General features: G+C 46.3%; 2 protein-coding genes across 2 annotated transcripts in view; one reads left to right on the forward strand and one right to left on the reverse strand.

The window, feature by feature from the left end:
* Positions 1-1770: 1770 nt before the first annotated feature.
* On the reverse strand, positions 1771-8019 carry COA7 (cytochrome c oxidase assembly factor 7). Its single transcript, XM_082265936.1, has 3 exons — positions 7896-8019; positions 6191-6331; positions 1771-2247 (listed from the first exon to the last, which is right to left on the reverse strand). The coding sequence occupies exons 1-3, from the start codon at positions 7999-8001 to the stop codon at positions 1802-1804; spliced, it is 693 nt and encodes a 230-aa protein (XP_082122062.1). The 5' UTR covers positions 8002-8019; the 3' UTR covers positions 1771-1801.
* An 11184-nt stretch (positions 8020-19203) lies between these two features.
* Positions 19204-23577, forward strand: part of ZYG11B (zyg-11 family member B, cell cycle regulator) — an 87691-nt gene continuing 83317 nt past the window's right edge. Inside the window, exon 1 of the mRNA XM_082266026.1 lies at positions 19204-19382. Within this exon, the coding sequence (XP_082122152.1) occupies positions 19380-19382 (3 nt within the window). The 5' untranslated portion in view covers positions 19204-19379. The remainder of the gene's footprint in view (positions 19383-23577) is intronic.

Below are 23577 nucleotides of genomic sequence, written 5' to 3' on the forward strand. Positions count from 1 at the left end.
TGTGAGGGGTGTACTCATTTTTGTGAGATACTGAACATTTATCATATATTTTATTTGTCATTTGTTAACACCAAATACAGATTTTACATGTGTCTTTTTATAATTCAGTTGTAGTTCCTTGATTATGTGTGTATGTATAATGTGGTGCATTCAATAGTGTAAACATAAAAACAGATTAGAATTTGCTAATCAGACAATGGCAGCTTGATTCTTCTATTAAGCTTTTGCATCAGGTTTCTCAAACCTTTGGATGCCTCCGCTTTATGTGATAATGACTAAGCCCCTCCACTTCACAAAACTGTCACATGGGTGACCTTAAAATTTGGGGCGACAACTGTCTCCCAATCGTGCGCTTGCATTTTCACCCTGTCGCTGGCAGAGACTACAATCAGCAATGCCGACACACATCATTGCTCAGTCATAGTCAGGATGCAGGCAGTGAAGGATGCAGGGAGTGAAGGATGCAGTGTATCAGAAGTACCGAGACTAAAAAAAGGGCAGGATAAAAAAAGTCAAATCAAGCATTTTATGATAAAATGGCAGTATTTTATGATACACAATATTTAACAAATTAAATGTCATCCAGGTAGGGTTTATATCTCCATTAACCACTTAAGCCCCGGAAGATTTTACCCCCTTCCTGACCAGGCCCTATTTTGCGATTCGGCACTGCGTCACTTTAACGGACAATTGCGCGGTCGTGCGACGCTGTACCTAAACTAATTTGACGTCCTTTTTTTCCCACAAACAGAGCTTTCTTTTGGTGGTATTTGATCACCTGTGCGATTTTTTGATCATGCGCTATAAACAAAAAAAGAGCGACAATTTTGCAAAAATAACAATATTTTTCAAATTTTTTTTATATGAAATTCCCCCCCAAAAAAAAAAAAAAAACTTAAAAATCTAAATTTTTTAACATTTTAGGCCAATTTGTTTTCTGCTACATATGTTTGGTAGACAAAAATTGCAATAAGTGTATTGTGATTGGTTTGCGCAAAAGTTATTGCGTTTACTAAGGGAAAGATTTTTGTCATTTTTGGTGTTTTTTTTTTTTAACGAGTAATGGCGGCGATCTGCAATTTTTTTTGCGGGACTGCGACATTGCCGCAGACAGATCGGACCCTTGACTGACATTTTTGGGGTTACCCGTGACATTACTACAGTAATCAGTGCTATACATATGCACTGTTACTGTAAAAATGACATGCAGGGAAGGGGTTAACTTTATTAGAGAGCAAGGGGTTAAGTGTGTCCCTAGGGGCGTGCTTCTAACTGTAAAGGGGTGTGGCTAGTGGTGTAACAACAGAGACATACGATCCTACATAGCAGGACCGTATGATCTCTGTTCTTACAAAGGGGAGAATGGCAGACGGCTTTGTTTACATTAGCCGCCTGCCTTTCTCCCTCTCCACGGGGAGATCGCGAGTGACTGGCGGAAATCAGGTTCCCCCCCGGTCACTCGCGCGGACTGCTAATGGAACGGACGGGAGCGCGCCTCCGGCGGCGCGCGCTCGCCCCCTAGAGCCTCACAGGCGACCGACGTAGTACTACGTCACTTTGTCTGTGAGGGGCTGACCACCGCAGTAAAAAGTCGTGCGGCGGTCGGCAAGCGGTTAAAGAGACAGGTAAGGAAGAGAGTCGGTGTCCCTCAAGGAAAAATCAAACATTACGGATTTAAAAAGTGTAGAAAGCCTGAGATGGATACTTCTGACAAATATTATTGTCAGCCTGTTGGATGTACTAATCCCAGGTCACACCTGGAGAAAATCGCTATAAATCTTCTATGTACAATCCTTTTCCTTTATTCTCCAAAGGTTATCTGTTCTGCTTCCTTTTGTTGTCTGTGTAGTTCTTTAGCGTGGTTTTTCAAGGATTCTGCTTTGACGCCATCTTTACTGACCCCATCCCCCAGTTTATACATTCGGCTGGCATTTGCGCATGCCCATATGTGTCCCAGCTCGCAGGCTCTCTCAGAGTAGTGCAGGGCTTTGCTCATGTCCTTGGGTAGCTCAGGAGTTCCTTGCAAGTACATTGCACTCAGGTTAAAGCAGCTTGCAGAAAATTTGCTATCGCAGGCCTTGGTGTAATAGTCTCTGGCAGCAATGGGGTCAGGTTTCTTATCGTTCACATGACCGTCCTGTAATAGCAAGCCGACGTTATGGCAGGAGTCTAAGGATTTTCTCCCTCCCTTGTTGCAAGATTTTAGGAAGCAGCTATAAGCAGCTTGCAGATCCAATGGTACTCCCCCTGCAGGGTACAAATGCAATAGATTACACAAGATTCAATTTAACCACTTGAAGACCAGGCATTTTCTGGCACTGTTTACATGTGAAAATCTGTTTTTTTTTTTTTGCTTATAAACTAGTTGGAACCCCCAAACATTATATTTTTTTTTTTTAAAGCAAAGGCCCTAGAGAATGAATTGGTAGGTTTTGCATTTTTATGTCATAGTATTTGCACAGCGGTTTTTCAAACAGTTTTTGGGAGGAAAAAAAATAAAATAAAAATGTAAAAAAATACATTTTTAATTTTAATGCAAAAAAACACAATAGCTAACACAATCTTTTTGTAAAATATAAAAGAGGAAGTAACGCCGAGTAAATAGAAAACAAACATGTCACGCTTTAAAATTGTGCACGCTCGCACAAGCGTGAGAAACAACATAAATTTTACTAACCATAGGGGACGCTTTAAAAGCCTTTTACAGCAGGGGTCTCAAACCGGTGGCCCTCCAGCTGTTGCAGAACTAAAATTCCCATGAGGCATTGCAAGGCTGACCGTTACAAGCATGACTACTATAGGCAGAGGCATGATAGCACAGGGGCACTTTACCTTTATTTATTTATTTTTTTTAATTATTAATATTTATATTATTTTTTTTTTATTTGTGCACTGTTGCTTTAACCACTTCAGACCCAGAAGATTTTACCCCCTTAATGACCAGGCCATTGTTTGCGATATGCACTGGGTTAATATAACCGACAACTGCGCTGGCGAGCAACCCTGTGCCCAGATAATATTTATGTCCCCTTTTTCCCACAAATAGAGCTTTCTTTTGGTTTTGATCAGGTCTGCAGTTGTTATTTTCTGCGCTTTAGACAAAAAAAAAAAAAAAAAAAAAAAAAAAGACTGACAATTTTGGAAAAATATATATTTATTTTTACTTTATGCTATAAAACATACCTATTAGAAAAAAAAAGTAAAATCAAATGTATTCATTAAATTTAGGTCAATATGTATTCTGCTATATTTTTGTTAAATAATTCCAATAAGTATATATTGATTGGTTTGCACAAAAGTTATTATTTACAAACTATGGGATAGATTTAGGGAATTTTTTTTTTTTCTAATAATGGCGGCGATGAGCGATTTTTAATGGGACTGTGACATTGTGGCAGACAAATCTAACACTAAGTGACACTTTTCAGGGACCAGTGACACCAATACAGTGATCAGTGCTAAAAAAACAAAAAAAATGCACTGTCGCTGAAGGGGTTAACATCAGGGCAATCAAATGGTTAAGTGTGCTCCTAGGGAGTGCTTTCTAACTGTGTGTGGTTGGGGGGGGGCCTAACTGGAGGAAGCTGCTGATTGGCTCCGCTGTGTCCAATCACAGTGGGAGCAGATCACCGGTGGCAGGCACGTGTGCCCCAGACCTAGAGCATGAGCCCACATACATGTACATCAGTTCGCGCAGGAGGGCCGCCCTGCTGCATTATATCTGCGTGCAGCAGTCCTCAAGTGGTTACATTTTTTTTTTTTTTATTGCTGTTGCAAGGAATTTACGTATTCCTGTGACAGCAATAGGCACGTGACAGGTACCCTCTTTTGCACTTGAAAGCATTTAAAACGCCAAGATCTGCATTTATGAATACTTTCGATTTTTTCAAACTGACACCTTTAGGATGCCAGTAAACTGGAAGTGAGATCATGATGTCGCTTCCAGGTTACTACATCCGAGATCAGATCAAAGCCAATCTCGGCTTTCTTTGGGTCTCCAGCCTAGCGGCGGATGTGCCGGCCGGCCTCTTGGGTCTCCCATTGGACAGGAAAGCCCAGGCAAGCGGCGGAAGGTGGTGAGAGGGGACGCAGTGTTAAGACCACTCATATATACGAATACCCCATGGAAACTTCGCTGCCGGAGCCACTATTTCTCCTTTTTTTTGCCCACATTAAAATGCACATTTTAGGTCTGATGATTATTTAAAGCCCCCCCCCCAAAAAACATTATAAATTTCCTGCGGAATAAAATTTTTTAGGTCACATGATTTTTGGTATAAACTAAAAGAGGTGGTCAAATAAATACAGTATATACCAAATATGTTACTGGGTATGTGTAAGGCCCCTTTCACATGGGGTGGATCAGTTTTGAGTGGTCTTGAGCAGGCGCATGACAGATCCGTCTTCGCTCATTATGCAGACACGAACCTGTTAGAGTCCTGCTCTCCTCTATGGGGAGATCGGTTGAAAACAGACAGCCTGTCCGTTTTCATCCGACCTGCTAGACGGATGGCGAATATTTGGCCATAAGGGCTCTTTCACACTGTAGGCGGATCCGAGCTGCTCAGCAGGGGATCGTAAACACAGATCCCCACTGAGCAGGAAGGTGACAGCTCCCTCTCCGCTCTGTGTGCACTTTTTTCGATCCAACACTTGAAAAAAGAGCGCGCATGCCCATTGTGAGCTTGGCGTCGTGTCACCTTTTGCTCCAGTGACGTCACGTGGCGTACGCTATGTTCCAACCTGGTCCCCGGACATCAGCTGTACACGGAAGACGCCCGACCGGTCATTTCCGTCTACCGGTTCCATCTCATCGGCTGCCTACATCCATCTTTCCGGGACACCTGGACCTTACAGCCTTCCTCCACGGACCACCGGAGCCATTACAAGCCGTTGATACCTAACTTTCTATGTGAGTTACTACATTCTGTGCTTCCATTGTCATCAATAAATACTGCACTTAGAGGCGCTCTGTGTGTTCTTCTATTTGTTCCTATCCGCAGAATTGACTTCCCTGTGTCTCAGAGCCAGCCCTTTTTGCAGTTCACATGCATCACTCCTCATAGCACTGTAACTCTTTGGGACCCCATATCCCATATTATGGACTTGAATATCTTTTTACTGTTTATGGGCATTAATTGTATCTGCGTTCCATGATCCTTCGGTACTTCTTTAGACCCCTGTAAGTTTAATTGCTCAGAGCGCTTCTTTTCTCCTCTCAGCTCTGTGTGCAGAGAGGGAGGTGTCAGAGCCCCATGCATCTCTATGGGGGAATCGGATGAGAGTGGACCGCTTGTCCGCTCTCATCCGATCCCCTGGACGGATGGAAAATGGTTTCCATCTGTCCGGATTTCACAGACAGGATCGGATGCGGATGGCAGCGGGTGTCAGCGGACATGTCTCCACTGACATCCACTGCCCCATAGGGATGCATGGAGGATCAGATCAGATCCACCTGAAAAACTGACAGGGGGATCTGATCGGAATGCTCGTGGCAAAGGACCCTTATGGCTCGGTTCGGTGCGGTACGCAATTTTTGCCGTTTCCATTGTGAATGGTACCCTAATTCCGAACCGTACCGTACCACTTTTTTGGGACCCTTTCGTTGGGGTACCAAGCACATTAGTACCGTACCAACAAGGTGGAGCTACACTCTGCAGAACTTTGATTGGTTGACAGAGAATCGTTAATCACTGCTTTCAGGCTACACCACGCCTATCATGAAAGGGTACTATTGGCGGTGGAAACGCAAGGTGTACCGCTTCGAACCGTACCGTACCACTCAGTGGAAACGAGGCATTAGTCAGTTTTCAGAGGATCTTGTTGGATCAGATGCCAGGCGGATGTCAGCAGATTCATGTCTACTGACATCTGCCTCCCCATAGAGCAGAATGTGTGGCCCAATCGGGTTCGCCTGAAAAACCGGCAGGCAGACCCAATTGGTCCGTTTGTGTGAAAGGGTCCTAAGGGTTTACACTTTAAGCAGTGCTAACAGCAAGCATCATGAAGTGTTTTAGGAGAATAAAATGGAGTACATTGTTCATTATAGGGACATGTAATAAATATTCTGACCGTTGCAAAGACAAAAGAATGATGAAGAATTCCATCAAGTGTTTTTCCCGCTTTCCATAAGTGCTGCCCTGTGTTGAGGCAGGACAGACTCTTGGAATGAGTATCTTCAGGCACCTACCTTTTCCAGTTATGTGATAAGCCCCCAACTTGAAGCAGCTCTCGCTCTGCCCGTTCTCCTCACAGTTGTGTTTCAGCACTTTTGCCGTTGCTACAAAATCTTTCTTAATGTTTTCCAAGTATTCAGCTAAACGATGACAGCCTGGAAAAGAATGGTGACATGTGATTAACATTACATTCCTCAATATGCAGCACTAAAATCCCAGCTAATGACTTATTAAAGAGGTTGTAAACTCTTTTTTTTTTTTTTTTCCACCCTGCAAGAGAAAGACATAATGAACTAGTACTAGCTCATTATGCAATACTTACCTTAGAACGAGCCCCCACCGTGCCGCTCACTCACCTCTATGACGGGCGACATGTTCAGTCGCCCGTCTTCCGGGATCGCGGCATCAGGCCATCTGTTTGGCCGGAGCCGCGGTGACGTCACTCCCGCGCACGCACGTGGGAGCCGACAGTCACGCACGGGACTCTGAAGGAACGGCACCAGCGGCCGTTCCTTCAGAGCACATGCGCCAGTGATGTCACTGGCTGCATGTAAGGTAAATATCTCCTAAACGGTGCATGTTTAGGAGATATTTACAGTATCTATATGTAAGTCTTATCATAGGCTTACCTATAGGTACAAGTTGTAGAGGAGGGTTTACTTCCTCTTTAATGTACATCTATGCTGACTATGACTATATGATGAAATGTTATCTGTAAGAAAAATAGCAGGTTTGTTTGGCCACGCCTCCTCCTAGCCATCAGTAGTGTCACCACTTTCTACCAATAAACATTGCAGGTTTCTGTGGCCACGCCTCCTCCTAGCCATCAGTAGTGTCACCACTTTCTACCAATAAACACCTATGTATGTGACAGCACTGGACCCCCGACAGGCCAATCACCAAGCCCAGCGCTGTCACATGGAAGCAGGGAGAATGTCCTTAAAGTGACACTAAACTCTGGTTTGAAAAGAGAAAAAAAAAAAAACCTATTTAAGTATGCATTCTTAGCCACTTGCCGACCAGCTGCTGTAGTTTTACTGCGGCAGGTCGGCTCTGTTACGCAAAACGACGTACCTAGCCGATTGGCTAGAAGGGAGCCAATCAGAGGGACCGGCAGACGCAATGTCCGCCAGGCACTCGTGATTGCTCCCCCCCCCCCCCCTGGAGACAAGACAGCGGTCTGCCAAAGTAAACACGGCACACCGCTGTTCTGTCAGTGATGAACACAGGGATCCTGGGTTTCTCCTATTCCAGAAAACAAAGGTCTCTGTGTTCATCCAGTGAATACAACCCCCACACAGTTAGAAAGCACACCATATGCACACATTTAACCCATTGATCACCCCTGGAGTTAATCCCAGAGGTGAAATAGAGGGAAAATCTTCCAATGGAGACACTAGATCTGGTGATCTGGGGGGCCAAGAAATTCCCTTGGATTTACAGGAATTTCCTTTCACTTCCTGTTTGGCAATGGGACTGGAAGTGAAGGAAAATCTCCACAGTGGGACACAAATGGCAAAAGGGGTTATAACCCTCCCTTGCTCGATCCACAATGAAAACATGTTTGCCTATAGTTCTACTTTAAGTCTTCAGCATCAATAAAAATCGGAATCTAATTGCAGGTGGATCCATTCTTTCAGAAGAGGAGAAATAAAATAGTAAGGATCCCATAACACAGGCTTCTACCGCAGCACATGGCACGCCGTGATCCCCTCTCACCATCGGGCTGCTTCTCCTTGTAGCACGCATAGTGGTATTCCACCCCCAGATTATCCAGGTACTCCTTCACCTCCTCCTCATTCTTGAAGTCCACCAGTCCAGCCATGACAGCCACATGTACCGGTGTAACGTTAAAAAACCATACCCCGTGGAGAAACCATACCCTCGTCACTTCCGGGCTGAAACAGCTGAGCAGCGCAGCAGTGCGCATGCTCAGAGCCCCGGATACGTGATTGAACATTAAAGAATTAGACAAGTGCGCATGCTCGGTGGGCATGAAATTCTCACGGCACTGTGTCTAATGTAAAACTTGCGGCGCTTACATTAAAACAGCTCATCTGAAACGTAAATCATCTCCGCTCTTCGCCCTGTAACTGCCCTCATCTCCGGTAATAAATATAAAAGCGGCGGCGGGTGTATGAGATGTAAATGTGACGGCGATCGCGGCTCCGTGATCCGCTTTTATATTTATTACCGGAGATGAGGGCAGTTACAGGGCGAAGAGCGGAGATGATTTACGTTTCAGAGGAGCTGTTTTAATGTAAGCGCCGCATGTTTAACTACCGTGAGAAATCCATACCCTCCGTAGCGGAACCGGAAGTGACGAGGGTATGGTTTTCTCACGGGTATGGATTTTTCACGGAACACCGGTGTCACACTGACCTCTAAGCCCCGCCTCCCCTCCGTAAAGCGGACGTGACCAGTGCTATGGAAACAGCGAAAGCTTGGGGGCGGGTCTCCACGAGAGTTGCCCAATAAGGCTCTGATAGGACGAAACAAGCACATGGCGCGTGCGCAGTACCGTCACATGATGTCAAACTGCGAATCAGAACGAGTTAGGGAGGAGCGGAGACAGGAAGTGGGCGTGGTGCAGGTGGTTAGGGGCGTTCAAGAGTAGCACGTGATGATCGCTGTTTCTGGGTGATGGAGAGATCCCTTACTAGTTCCCTGTGTTATCATTACGTCACTGTATCGTTATAAGAAGAATGTGAAAATAAAGGAGATGGGAGTAGAGGATTCTCATTCTGTAAAGCTGAAAAGAAATGTGTCCCAATAGGTGATCGGTCTCCTAACCCTTTCACTGCCAGGGCCGTTTTTGCATTAAAAAATCATTTTGGGCCTGAAGATTGTATGATATATGATATATTAACTGAAAGCAGACACTCTAGAGCAGGGATTCCAAAACTACGGTCCTGCAGTTGTTCAGGAACTACAATTCCCATCATGCCTAGTCATGTATGTGAATGTCAGAGTTTTACAATGCCTCATGGGATGTGTAGTTCCGCAACAGATGCAGGGCCGTAGTTTGGGAATCCCTGCTCTAGAGCACATGTGTCCAACACAAAGCCCTCCAGACTATTTCATGTGGCCCTCACACCTCTCCTGCAGCTGCAGCACCCAGTCGTCTCGTCCTCCACCTTGTCTTAGCAGCTGGCAGAACAGAGGAGGACAGAACTCCTCCTCCAGATTCAGCGCTTCTCTATGAAGCAATGGAGAGGCTTGTTTCTGCCTACCCCCACCCCCCATCAGCAGTCAGCAGCAAAGAGGAAGACAGAACTCCTCCACCAGAAGCAGGGCTTCTCTATGCAGCAATAGACAGACTTGTCTCTGCCTGCCCCAGCCCCCCCCCCCCCCCCATCAGCAGTCGGCAGCAAAGAGGAAGACAGAACTCCTCCACTAGATTCAGCGCTTCTCTATGCAGCAATGGAGGGGCTTGTCTCTGCCTCCTGCCCCCCCCCCCCCCGCTCCCCCATCAGCAGTCGGCAGCAAAGAGGAAGACAGAACTCCTCCACCAGATCCAGCGCTTCTCTATGCAGCAGTGGAGAGATTTGTCTCTGCCTGCCCTCCTCCCCTCGGCAGTCAACAGCAAAGAGGAACTCCTGCTACAGATCCTCCGCTCTCTGTGCAGCCAAAGCAACCGCTTGTCTCCGCCTTCCCTGGTCTCAGCATTCATATGACTCCAACCCTCCTCTTGTCCTCCTCCAGACCCTGCTTTCCAGCTTTGCCCCCACTCCTTCCTGGGAGCAGCACAAGGAGTATAGTTATATAGTCTTGCAGATACAACTGGCCCTTTTAGGCCAACCATATCATACTTGCCAACTGTCCCTTTTTTCCTGGGACAGTCCCTGCAAATAGGAGCCTGTCCCAGGTAATTTATATTGTCCCTGGAAGCGCCTGTTAATCAGGCTGCCCATAAATGTTACACAGAAGTAGTGCAGCTGAATGGGAGAATTATTCCAACTCTGCTACTGTGACCTTAAGTTTGAAATTCCCTTTTTAATTTCCTGTAATGCTCTCTATATTGAGTAGACCCTATAATCTGATAAGTAGGCGGAGATTAATTAGGTAGAGTAGGTGGAGCTCCAGGGAAGTGGGTGTGGTAATTGATAGCTGTGCTGCAAAGTGTCCCTGGAATTTTTTTTTAAATGTTGGCAACTATGCCATATTGCTGATGTGGCCCTTGATGAAATTGAGTTTGACATTCCTGTCTTAGAGAATAAAATGGCGGTAGTCCCACCAGATTTCCCGCACCAATACTTTGGCAAGAGCAGGCAGCTGGCTGTCTGCTCAACCAATACCTATTACTCCGCCTTAGTTGTCAGGGGGACAAACCTTATTTGACTCACCTCTCTTCTAATATCTTGTTTATGTGTCCCCAATTACTTTCCATGGGATTTACCATCACCAAGTCTTTGTTATCTCTGATGGTTCCACTTCATTATCAGGCGCGATCAAACCTGAATTCTGTTTACCGCCTGTTATTGGCTAGACCTTACCCCCCCCGACATTGCAATCAAACCTTAGTGTACTCCTTCATCAGGCTTCACACCTCCCTCATAGGAACGTTCACACCTAGAATATCACCTCACATACTCCAAACACCATTTCGCACATGCGATTATCTTCAAGGGACCGATATTCGTCTTTATATGACACACCAGGCCTCCGAGCCGGCTAACTTAAGTTTTGAAATGGAAGGATTGGGAAACAAGGATTTCGGGCACATTGATTATGTAAAATCGCTTTTTATTAAAGAAAACAATTAAAATCATAGAAGATTACAGGAAGATAAATTAGTGTTGAACGTGAGACCCATAGCATGGTCTACATTGTAGGATACATGAGTTCGTAACACAATAAATCTTAGTTTATATACAATTGGGTGTACAGAGAAGTTGCAATTGAACAATAATCAGAAACAGTATACTTCGCTTCAGGAGGTTCCTGCCGACAGATACCCGGAAAATCAAGGTGCCGGTCAACAGGGTCAACTGAAATCGTAACTGGTATTCACCATACAGTACTTTGCGTTTTGCTCAACATGTTTCGCTTTGTTATGAAAAGCTTCATCCGGAGCATATCATTTACTTTATCTGTACATTGTATAATGAGACATGCATCTCAAACTCTTTGATACTTTAACGAGGAGGACTACTGTGCGTTTACAGACAGCTCATATATTGGTAGGTAGACATTCACATAAGTGTGAGGGTAATCACCTTATGTTTAATATCGATCATTCTATAGCAAGGAGCCTATTCTGATAATCGCAACTCCTAAAGACAGGTGTATTAAATACCCGCGATGAGCTTCTGTCTGCAAGCCTCGTGTTCTCCCCGGATGGCGAACCGCCGCCAACTTAACTTAAGGCTTCTTTCACACGGTCCGCCTCCGCAGGCGGATCCGTGTTGCTCAGCGGGGATCGATCCGCGATCCCCGCTGAGCCGGGCGGATGACAGCTCCGTCTCCGCTTGCAGTGTGGAGGGAGGTGTCTCAGCACCCGCTGCCCTCTATGGGGGATCGGAGGAGAGCGGACCGCTTGTCTGCTCTCATCAGATCCGCTCCGCTCCGATTACTGAACGGATGGAAAAATAGGGTTTCCATCCGTCCAGATTTCAGCACAGGATCGGATGCGGATGGCAGCTGGTGTCAGCGGAGGTGACCTCCGCTGACACCCGCTGCCCCATAGAGCTGCATGGGGGATCCGATCAGATCCGCCTAAAAAACTGACAGGCGGATCTGATCGGACCGCCCGTGTGAAAGAGTCCTAAGTTTTGGTTTGTTTCCGTTTGTATCATTTTGATACTCTCTGATCACAGTTTTGTTATATACTTGTTCATTATATAAACCATGCTGGAATAAAACCCAATAAAGTATTTTGGAACAATAAAAAAAAAAAAATGGCGGTAGTCCCAATTTTTTATATCACGCGATATTAGCACGACAGTTTAGGAAATGCAAAATTTCAGTATAAAAAGAAAAAAAACTCTTGTGAATTATATAGCACACAATATATTACCCAGCTGTGTTGTAAAATATATAAGATGAGGTTGCGCCAAGTAAATTGATACCCAATATGTGAAACCTTAAAATTGTGTACTTCGATTTCCAATATTTTATATAGGGGATGCTTTAAAAGTTCTTACAGATCATCAGTTAAGAGATGACCATGTTGCTCTCACTCCGGAATGCATAGCGATATGTTACAATGTGTAATGCAATCAACATTTTAGCGCATTGGCGCCCCCGACGGGTGCATTTACATTTGTACATTTGTGTATGTAGGGGTGGGGGGATTTTAAATGCTTGGTGTAACTTTAAAGCTGAATTCCAGGAATTCAGCTACTTTGTAAAAAGTAAAAGCACACTATGAGGTACATCCAAAGAGCTGCATGACATCTCTTGGGCTAATCTCTATCATTAACATCTGACAGGTTTATTGCTCTTCCAGAAAGACCTTCCAGGGATCTGAGAGGAGTGTAATGCACAGAGCAGCTATGCCCACTCCTCCTCTCTGCTGCCCAATCTCAGAAGCCTTTGTATTTTATGAATGTGTTCACAGAATATCAAGGCTTCTGTAGTTGGGCAGAAGGATGGGCGGGGCAGGCATAGCAGCTTCAGCTAGCTGTCTGTCAACAGATAGCTGTCTTCCAGAAGTACTATAAGGGCTCTTTCACACAGGCGATCCGATCAGATCCGCCTGTCAGTTTTTTAGGCGGATCTGATCGGATCCTCCATGCAGCTCTATGGGGCAGCGGATGTCAGCGGAGACATGTCCGCTGACACCCGCTGCCATCCGTATCCGATCCTGTCCATGAAATCTGGACGGATGGAAACCCTATTTTTCCATCCGTTCAGTAATCGGATCGGATGAGAGCGGACAGGCAGTCCGCTCTCATCCGATCCCCCATAGAGGGCAGCGGGGGCTGAGACACCTCCCTCTGCGCTCTGCAAGCGGAGACGGAGCTGTCATCCGCCGGCTCAGCAGGGATCGCGGATCGATCCCCGCTGAGCAACACGGATCCGCCTACGGAGGTGGACCGTGTGAAAGAGCCCTAAAGCTGTCAGATATAAATAACAAAGCTAAGCCCAGAAGAAGTCATGCACCTTACTGGACTTAACGCATAGTGTGCCTTTATTTTTTACAAAGGAGCTGAATTCCTTGAACTAAACTAAACTTTTTTTTTATTAAAAAAAAGTCCTCCATGTGATGCATTTTTTTTAAGACAGGTTCTCTTTATTTCTCACCTGTTGTCCAGTAAGGCTAAGGGAGTGAAGATCGCAGTCCATTCGTTTCCTTCCCAGCCAATACTAGGGTTAAGCCCCGTACACACGATAAGAAAATCTGTAGGGAAAATTAGTCCGGCGACCGATCTGCCGATTTTCGGATTGTTAGTATGGAGCTTTCGACAGCCAACTCCGACTTTTCGGCTGACAAAATCCTGATGTGCAGGCTATAAATTTTTTGTCATCCGTAATACAACGTCCGATTTTCGTCTCATTAGTACAGATTTCGATGGAAAAAAATCTTAAGAGCAAGACTAGGCATGCTCAGAGAGAAAGAACACATACAAAGCAATCCAATACATGACATCACTTCTGAAGTAGAATTCTGTCGTACGGGAAAATTCATATGAAAATAACCTCTTCACTTTCCACATCAGACTAGCATGCCACAAAAAACGGACGACAGATCGTTCGATAATCTGATCGTGTGTACGGGGCTTTAGGCTTAGGACACCAGGACACTGAGGGAAGGACCCGCAGATACCAGGGTGCGTGGAAGCGATCTGGTCATAGCTGTCTGACAGCCAACAGTCAGCTTGTCAGATTTACATGCACAGTAAGGAGTGTGAAACCTACTGAAGACACCGCTGTAGAAGCTAGCAGTAAAAGGGTTAAAGAAGAAGTAAGGGATAACTAGAAAACACTAAATTCTCACCCTGTCGCTGTCACATGGCTGTTCTAAGACCATGATCTGAGCGATCACATGGCCACTGATCACTGAGCTCTCCATCTGCTCAGAGTGAAGAACAGTGGCGGCTTGTGCATTGGGGGCGCAGGGGCGCCGCCCCCCTATCCATGCGTCCGGCCCCCTAATCTACATGCAGAGCATCGGACGCATGGATTCCAATGGATTTTTTTTTTTTTTTGAAGCACGTGATTAGAGCCAGAGACTCTAATAGGCTTCAAAAAAGGGTGGGCTCAGGGCGTAGAGCACTGCACCCCAAGCCCACCCAGTTGTGTGACAATGGCAAATGAATATTCGCTATTATCACACGGATCCTCCTCCCAGCCAATCAGGAAGCGGGTCTTGAGACCCGTTTCCCAATTGGCGTAAAGGAGAGGCCATGCTATTGGCCAAGGAGGAAAAGGAGGGAGGAGACGCAGGTGAAGCCGCCACCGCTGGGGAAAGCTGCCGCTGCCTGCTCTCCACTTCAGTCCAGGGTGAGTGAGCCGGCGAGGGGGGGGGGATGGTATGGTGTGCGAGCAAATTGGTGTGGTCCAGGGGGGGTGTATGCTGTGACCCATCTGCCGCCCCATTCCCCCCCCCCGCCCATGGAGCACCAGCCACCACTGGTGAAGAACAGTGACTGTCAGTAAGGGCACACTGGCTCTGCTCCTTCAGGACTCACTGGAGCACTGAAGGAGTAGTGGGTGCAGCTGGCTTCCATGCATTTTAATCGATTGTAAACCGCTGCACTTTTCTTTGCCTTACCTGCAAGGCGAAGGCATAATGTGCTAGTATACACTGCATACTAGCACATTATGTAAAACTTACCTGAAAATGAAGCCTTTCAACAATGCAATGTCATCACTGGAGACGGTGTCCATTAATACCCGGTCTTCCTTCCGGGTTCGAGGCTCAGATTCGGTGACTGGCCAGAGCCGCGATGACGCCACTCCTGCACATGTGCAGGGGAGCCGCCGGTCATGGCACACTGCCCTGAAGAAATGGCATGGGGGGCCATTCCTTCAGAGCCCAAAATGGCTTGTCCAAACTTCTCTTTTAAAGCAACCTGTTAGAGAAATGCCAGAAGCGGGATAGCAGGAGCACTGGGAAGAAAACAACTTCATTTCCATCAACAGGTTTGCAGACACTTCACTCCTGATGCCGATCTTAGTGAATACCCTAGGCTGCTCGAATAGTACTCCCCACCCCCACTGGCCACAGTGGTACCTGCTAATCCCTAGTCATTACAACAGGACACAATAGTGATATAGGGGTCAATGGGAGACATTACAGTAGCCAGGGAGGACACGTTTTCCCACATTGTAGAATAGGAACAGAGGTGGGATCTCTGCTACAGAAGGCCTTCGAGTTATTTAGAAAAAAATTCTCTGAATGGTGGAGGAGCAGAGTAAGTGACCCCCTATATACTCTTTTTGGGCTATTATTGAGGAAACACTATGGATTTTTTCAATCCTAAAACTATTTTAGGCATATGAGGTTCATTGATTCAATGCTGGCTAGGGGCTGTAGCAGAGCTTCTAAGGGCAAGATATCTACACTGCTCAGACCTCTGAACAGATCTACATCCTACATGGAAAGCAAAGAAGATTTGTGACCAGCGAAGATCCTGATGACTCCTCCCATCAGGTCAGCAACCTCCCTATTAGGATCCACCCCCAGCCCCATAGTAGCCACATGGCCTGCCATGGCTATTGTTTTGCCACCAATAGTCAGTGCTGTATCTTGGCCTACGCCAACAAGGCCCAGGCCTAGGGCAGCACTTTGCAGGGGGGCAGCAAAAAAGCTGCACCACGCACAAAAAAAAAAAACAGCCTCCTCCCGCCTCCCCCACTAAAAAGAGTCCCTAACGGCTTGCGCTACACACTTTTAGTATAGTGCCAGTCTTATAGGGCGAATTGGGCTGGAGGGCAGGGTCCAGGAGGAAAATCAGTCTGGCACCCCCATAAAGCGGTCACACTGCTACCTCCTGGTATGATAGGGTATGATATGATGGTATGATGATGGGCACTGCTGAGGCTGACCTTCTGAGAACTGATGAGGCTACACTGATGGGCACTGATAGACTGTGGTTGTGGTCTGTGGTGTACAGATGATAGGGCGGGTTATAAACAGGAAGAGGTGTGGCCTTTACAGGAAGGGGTGCGTCATATTTAAATTAGGGGATGCACAAGTTTAGTCAGGCCTAGGGCAGCACAAAACCTGAATACACCACTGCCAATAGTACTGTCACTATGATGCACAAGGATACCATTCTTCTTTACATGTGTTGTAGTTGTGGATGGAGTAGGGAAGGATTAGTACCTCTGTCTAGTTTGTACTGCTATCCAAGGCTGTGTTACATCTTATTTCCCCTGACTTACAGTTTTAAAAAAAGGGAAGTGAGGTGAAATCTCCAACAAGGACAGACAGAGATAAAATAGTTGTTTCTTTTTTTTTTTTTTTAAATAGAAGCCAATCAGCGTATTATTTCTGTCTGTATCCCTGTTGATTTTGTACCTGTCTGGTGAAACAGTTGTGGCAGACTGGCAGTTAGTGAGGGAAATCTCTAAACAGAGTCCTGGATAACAGCAAAAACCAGACTGGGGTTCTATTCCTCCCCCACTCCATCCAAAACTTTAAAGGGGAACTAAATCCTCCTATCCTTTACAAGCCAAGGAAGCTGCCATCTTAGCATCTGTTTGATCTACAACTGCCATGGTGCTGCACATGTGATCCGTTATAACACCGGGTTTGACAGTTTGGTTGGTAGCACAAGCAATGTGACAGTTAGCAATCCTGGCATTCCAGGAATGTAACTGCATTTTTTAAAACGTCAAATAGATGGGTTTAGTTCTGCTTTAAAGCCCAACAGAACTTTCAGTTAAAGCAATTAAACTCATTCTGTGTGCATCAAAAAAAGGTTTGCAAAGTCTTGCAGTTGATTTCCTTAAAGCAGCCACATCCTGAATAGAAAAGCTGCTCCCTGCCAGCACGCTGTAGAAAAGGACACTTGTTCTCTGTGTGAAAGCAGTGGTCAAAATGCCTTTGACAGATTCCTCCTATGGGGAATGCAGCCATATCTCCTTATCTTCCCATGCAGGGGTATACCTTCCACCTTTCCATCTTCACTCCTCAGTCATCAGCATGTAACATCATAAAACAAAGTACAAAACACCATAGTGCTCTCCGTTTTCCATCATTTATTGAAGAAAAACTGGATTAAAAACACTCACAAGAAATTTCAGGATAACGGCCATGTAAAAACCTTCAGCTCACCACGCTGACACTGGTGATTGTTGTGTGACGTCACTGGCTTTGACTCCTCCCACCTTTACGCGTTACGCCTTCTGATTGGGTTTCCTCACTAGGTCCCTCTGATTGGGCTTCCTCAGTAGGTCCCTTCGATTGGGCTTCCTCACTAGGTCCCTGTGATTGGGCTTCCTAAGTAGGTCCCTATGATTGGGCTTCCTCAATAGGTCCCTCTGATTGGGCTTCCTCAATAGGTCCCTCTTATTGGGCTTCCTCAGTAGGTCCCTTCGATTGGGCTTCCTCAGTAGGTCCCTTCGTTTGGGCTTCCTCAGTAGGTCCTCCTGATTGGGCTTCTTCAGTAGGTCCCTCTGATTGGGCATCTTCAGTAGGTCCCTCTGATTGGGCTTCCTCAGTAGGTCTCTCTGATTGAGCTTCCTCAGTAGGTCCCTCTGATTGGGCTTCCTCAGTAGGTCCCTCTGATTGGGCTTCCTCAGTAGGTCCCTCTGATTGGGCTTCCTCAGTAGGTCCCTCTGATTGGGCTTCCTCAGTAGGTCCCTTCGATTGGGCTTCCTCAGTAGGTCCCTTCGATTGGGCTTCCTCAGTAGGTCCTCCTGATTGGGCTTCCTCAGTAGGTCCTCCTGATTGGGCTTCCTCAGTAGGTCCTCCTGATTGGGCTTCCTCAGTAGGTCCCTCTGATTGGGCTTCCTCAGTAGGTCTCTCTGATTGAGCTTCCTCAGTAGGTCCCTCTGATTGGGCTTCCTCAGTAGGTCCCTTCGATTGGGCTTCCTCAGTAGATCTTCCTGATTGGGCTTCCTCAGTAGGTCCCTCTGATTGGGCTTCCTCAGTAGGTCTTCCTGATTGGGCTTCCTCAGTAGCGCTGCACTTATTTTTAATCTTTTAGTACCAATACATGGTGGTTGGAAGTGAACACACCTTCAAAAGTGTTAGCGGCAATTGAGTGATAAGGCACATGTGCCGATTGGCCAGAGGGGGAGCCAATCAGAGGGTCCAGGCGGACGCAATGTCTGCCGGCCACCTGCGATTGCTCCCCATGGAGACAGAACGGCGGTCTGTAAACAAGGCAGCTCGCTGTTCTGTCACAGATGAACACAGGAACCCTCACGTCTTGTTATGATGACACCTTCAGCGTTCCCTTCACTGGAACTAAGGGGCCAAGCCCAACCCCGTGAAAGACAACCCCACACCATAATCCCTCCTCCACCAAATGATTTGGACCGGTGCACAAAGCAAGGTCCATAAAGACATAGATGAGCGAGTTTGGGGTGGAGGGACTTGATTGGCCTGCACAGAATCCTGACCTCAACTCCATAGAACATCTTTGGGATGAATTAGAGCGGAGACTGAGAGCCAGGCCTTCTCAATCAACATCAGTTCCTGACCTCACAAATGCGCCTCTGGAAGAATGGTGAAACATTCCCATAGACACTCCTAAACCTTGTGGACAGCCTTCCCAGAGGAGTTGAAGCTGTTATAGCTGCAAAGGGTGGGCCAACTCAATATTGAACCCTACGGACTAAGACTGGGATGCCATTAAAGTTCATGTGTGTAAAGGCAGGCGTCCCAATACTTTCGGTAATATAATGTATACACAGTCTCTGCGGTGTGGAGTATATACAATAGATATATATAGAGATGGTGCAGAGCTCTATCAGGGGGGGAGGACAGTCCTCTCATGCCCTGTGTGTGTGTGTGCTGTGAAGGACAGACCTCAGAGAATTATGTAAGCAGGGATCTGTCCTGGCTCACCCCAGCCCTCTCTCATAACTTGCGGCCCCTTTAAGAGAGGTTGCATAGCAACGCGTTCATTTCCCGGCCTGCCGTGCCCGGGCCTCCCACTCCGGGCTGGAGGCTGCACCTTCACAGCGGGCCGAGCTCAGCTCCCCGGGCCCGAACCCCACTGCACACCTGACAGCTCAGCCCCGCTCCGGTCCAAGGACCGACACACCGGAAGCGCAACAGGGACACGGCTTGGGCACAACATGGTACGTAATGTGTGTATTACTGTACTGCCTAACCCCCCCAACAACAACATGGTACGTGCTGTGTGTATTACTGTACTGCCTGACCCCCCCCCCCCAACAACAACATGGTACGTGCTGTGTGTATTACTGTACTGCCTGACCCCCCCCCCCCAACAACAACATGGTACGTGCTGTGTGTATTACTGTACTGCCTGACCCCCCCCCCCCCAACAACAACAACAACATGGTACGTGCTGTGTGTATTACTGTACTGCCTGACCCCCCCCCCCCCCAACAACAACAACATGGTACGTGCTGTGTGTATTACTGTACTGCCTGACCCCCCCCCCCCAAAAAACAACATGGTACGTGCTGTATTACTGTACTGCCTGACCCCCCCCCCCCCAACCCCCTTCAACAACATGGCACGTGCTTTGTGTATTACTGTACTGCCTGACCCCCCCCCCGACCCCCTTCCTTCATGGTATGTTCTGTGTATATTGGTGGGGTAGGCTGTACAGCCTGACCTGACCTGACCCCCTCCTTACCGCTAACATGGTATGTGCTGTGTATATTACTTTACTGCCTGACTAGACCCCCAACATGGTATGTGCTTTGTATGTTACTGTACTGCCTGACTAGACCCCTCCTTACCGCAACATGGTATGTGCTGTGTATATTACTGTACTGCCTGACTAGACCCCTCCTTACCGCAACATGGTATGTGCTTTGTATGTTACTGTACTGCCTGACCTGACCCCCTCCTTACCGCAACAATGTATGTGCTGTGTATGTTACTGTACTGCCTCACCGGACTCCCTCCTTACCGCTAACATGGTATGTGCTGTGTACATTAATGTACTGCCTGACCAGACCCCTCCTTACCACAACATGGTATGAGCTGTGTATATTACTGTACTGCCTGACCTGATCTGACCACCACCCCCCTACTGAATGGTACATGCTGTGTATATTAGAGGTGGGATCTGTACTGCCTGACCTGACCCCCTCCTTATCACAGCATGGTATGTGCTGTGTATATTACTGTACTGCCTGACCGGACCCCTTCTTACCACAACATGGTATGTGCTGTGTATATTACTGTACTGCTTGACCTGACCCCCTCCTTATCACAACATGGTATGAGCTGTGTAAATTACTGTAATGCCTGACCTGATCTGACCACCACCCCCCTACTAAATGGTACATGCTGTGTATATTAGAGGTGGGATCTGTACTTCCTGACCGGACCCCCTCCTTATCACAGCATGGTATGAGCCGTGTATATTACTGTATTGCCTGACCGGACCCTCTCCTTACCACAACATGGTATGTGCTGTGTATATTACTGTACTGCCTGACCAGACCCCTCCTTACCACAACATGGTATGTGCTGTGTATATTGCTATGCTCCCTGAACCCCCCCCCCCCCTCCAACAGCATGCCTGTTCATGTTGTCCAGTTTCCCCATAGACTGGGAGTCATGCAGGGTCTTCTCTCTGCTGAATCAGCTCAGATTGCACATTTTGGGGTTTATTTATAGGAAAAAAAAATTGCAAAGCTGTTTGTCCAGTGACACTGCCGGAAACATCTCTTGTGTGTGAATGGGGCAAAAAGAAATGTTCTATTTTTCTACAGATTGAATGTTATTAATTAAAAAAAAAAATACAAATAAAATATAAAAAAGGGGTTTGTGAAAATACTGAATTATAGTCACTAGATGGCGCAGAGGATTATAGAAAATAAGTAGTTATTATTTATGATCCTCAGCGCCATCTAGTGGCCATAGTGGGGCATTTTGCCAAACCACCCTGTTTTTAACGAATAACATTCACCTGAAGAGGAAATTGGAAAAAGTTTGAATCTGCCTCTTTCGCACAGAACGAATGTATCGGCCGTTTCACTGGTCAAATAACTGCAATTTTCTTTTTCTATAAATACACCCCGAGCGTGCAGCGTAAGGAATCGGAGCTGATAACTGCAATTTTCTATTTAATTTTATTTATTTCACAAATCCATTGTTTGAACTCCTGGCACTCTGAGGACAGATGTTGGGATTATTTCTCCTATAGTTGTGCTGGAATAGTTTGTACAGCGGGCAGCACGGTGGCTCAGTGGTTGGCACTTGTAGTCCTAAATAGTGTTTAGCATTGGAGTCCTCCATTTACATTCTTGGCCAGGACACAAGCTGCATGGAGTTTACATGTTTTCCGTGTTCTTATTCCACATGACATGCTTCTAGGTTTAAATCAGCCCTAATATGTGTATGCATGTATAGGAGATGGGGAGATTAGATTGTAAGCTCCTAGGGGGCAAGGACTAATGTGAATGTACAATATACCCTCACCGGCTACTTTATTAGGTACGCTTTTTCAATTGCTTGAAACACAAATTGCTAATTAGCCAATCACATGGCAGCAATTCAATGCATTTAGACGTGGTGAAGACGACTTGCTGAAGTTCAAACTGAGCATCAGAATGGGGAAGAAAGGGGATTGAAGTGACTTTGAAAGTGTCATGGTTGTTGGTGCCAGATGGGCTGGTCTGAGTATTTCAAAGACTGCTGATCTACTGCGATTTTCACACACAACCATCTCTAGGGTTTACCGAGAATGGACTGAAAAAGAGAAAATATCCAGTGAGTGGCAGTTGTGTGGAGGAAAATGCCTTGTTGATATCCGAGGAGAATGGGCAGACTGGTTCGAGATAATAGAAAGGCAACAGAAACTCAAATAACCACTCGTTACAACCAAGGCATGCAGAATACCATCTCTGAATGCACAACACATCGAACCTTGAAGAAGATGGACTACAGCAGCAGAAAACCACCCTGGGTGCCACTCCTGTCAGCTGAGAACAGGAAACTGAGGCTACAATTTGCACAGGCTCACCAAAATTGGACAATAGAATATTGGAAAAACATTGCCTGGTCTGATGTGTCTCGATTTCAGCTGCGACATTCAGATGGTGGGGTCAGAATTTGGCATAAACAACATGAAAGCATGGATCCATCCTGCCTTGTATCACCGGCTGGTAGTGTAATGGTGTGGGGGATATTTTCTTGGCACACTTTGGTCCCCTTAGTGCCATCTAAGTATTGTTTAAACGTCACGGCCTACCTGAGTATTGTTGCTGACCATCCATTTATGACTACAGTGTAGGGCTGCACGATATTGGGGAAAAAAAATCACATTGCGATATTTTTTCCCCAACGATATACAGTAAAACCTTGGTTTGAGAGTAACTTGGTTTAAGAGCGCTTTGCAAGACAAGCAAAATTTTCAAATAAATTTTGACTTGGTTTACAAGCGATGTCTTGATATACAAGCGATGTCTTGATATACAAGTAGCTTCAAGTCACAGCTGAGTATAAAAGAGAAGAGAGGCGCCTCTAAGTGTAGCAATATGGTTACATTTAATGAAGGTACAACATTTAGCAACTCACATGGTTGATGATTGGAATAGGCACATCTAAGTATGCAGGCATCCGGGGTAAATCTGTCCACATAGACCATCTTCTGCACCGCCATCTACGTCATCCCTTCTATGCTGCCCCTCGCTTTTAGATCCCTTTACTGCAGGGTGGTCTTCCCGGTCAGGATTACAGACTGGCAGCCGGCGGTGCAGAAGATAGTCCATGTGGACAGCTTTACCCCGGATGCCTGCATACTTAGATGTGCCTGTTTTATTCATCAACCATGTGAGTTGCTAAATGTTGTACCTTCATTAAATGGAACCATATTACTACACTTAGAGGCGCCTTTCTTCTCTTTGATACTCTGTAGCTCCTACTGGATTTTGCTTCTTATCCCCTTGTGGAAGCGGCTATTTGTGGATGGACATTTTATGGTTATATAACCTATCGCAATGCTATAATCTTTTTATATGGACTATAAACTGAAGGACTTATGAATAAATGGTTGTGGAACGAATCATCTGAGTTTCCATTATTTCTTATGGGGAAATTCGCTTTGATATAAGAGTGCTTTGGATTACAAGCATGTTTCCAGAACGAATTATGCTCGCAATCCAAGGTTTTACTGTATATTGCGATATTACCCACCTCTTCCTGGTGTACATGGTACAGTCGCCTCCTCTCCGTATTTGGTACCTTCTTGGCAGCCTTGGCCCACGTGCGCTCCCTCCACCTCTTCTGTTTGTCCCTCATGATCAGGCTGTGAAGTCGGTTCTCCCGGAGGGAGGGGGAATCTCTCTG

The sequence above is a fragment of the Pelophylax lessonae genome (assembly GCF_965119305.1).
Source record: "Pelophylax lessonae genome assembly, chromosome: 8".
In the NCBI taxonomy this organism is placed as follows: domain Eukaryota; kingdom Metazoa; phylum Chordata; class Amphibia; order Anura; family Ranidae; genus Pelophylax; species Pelophylax lessonae.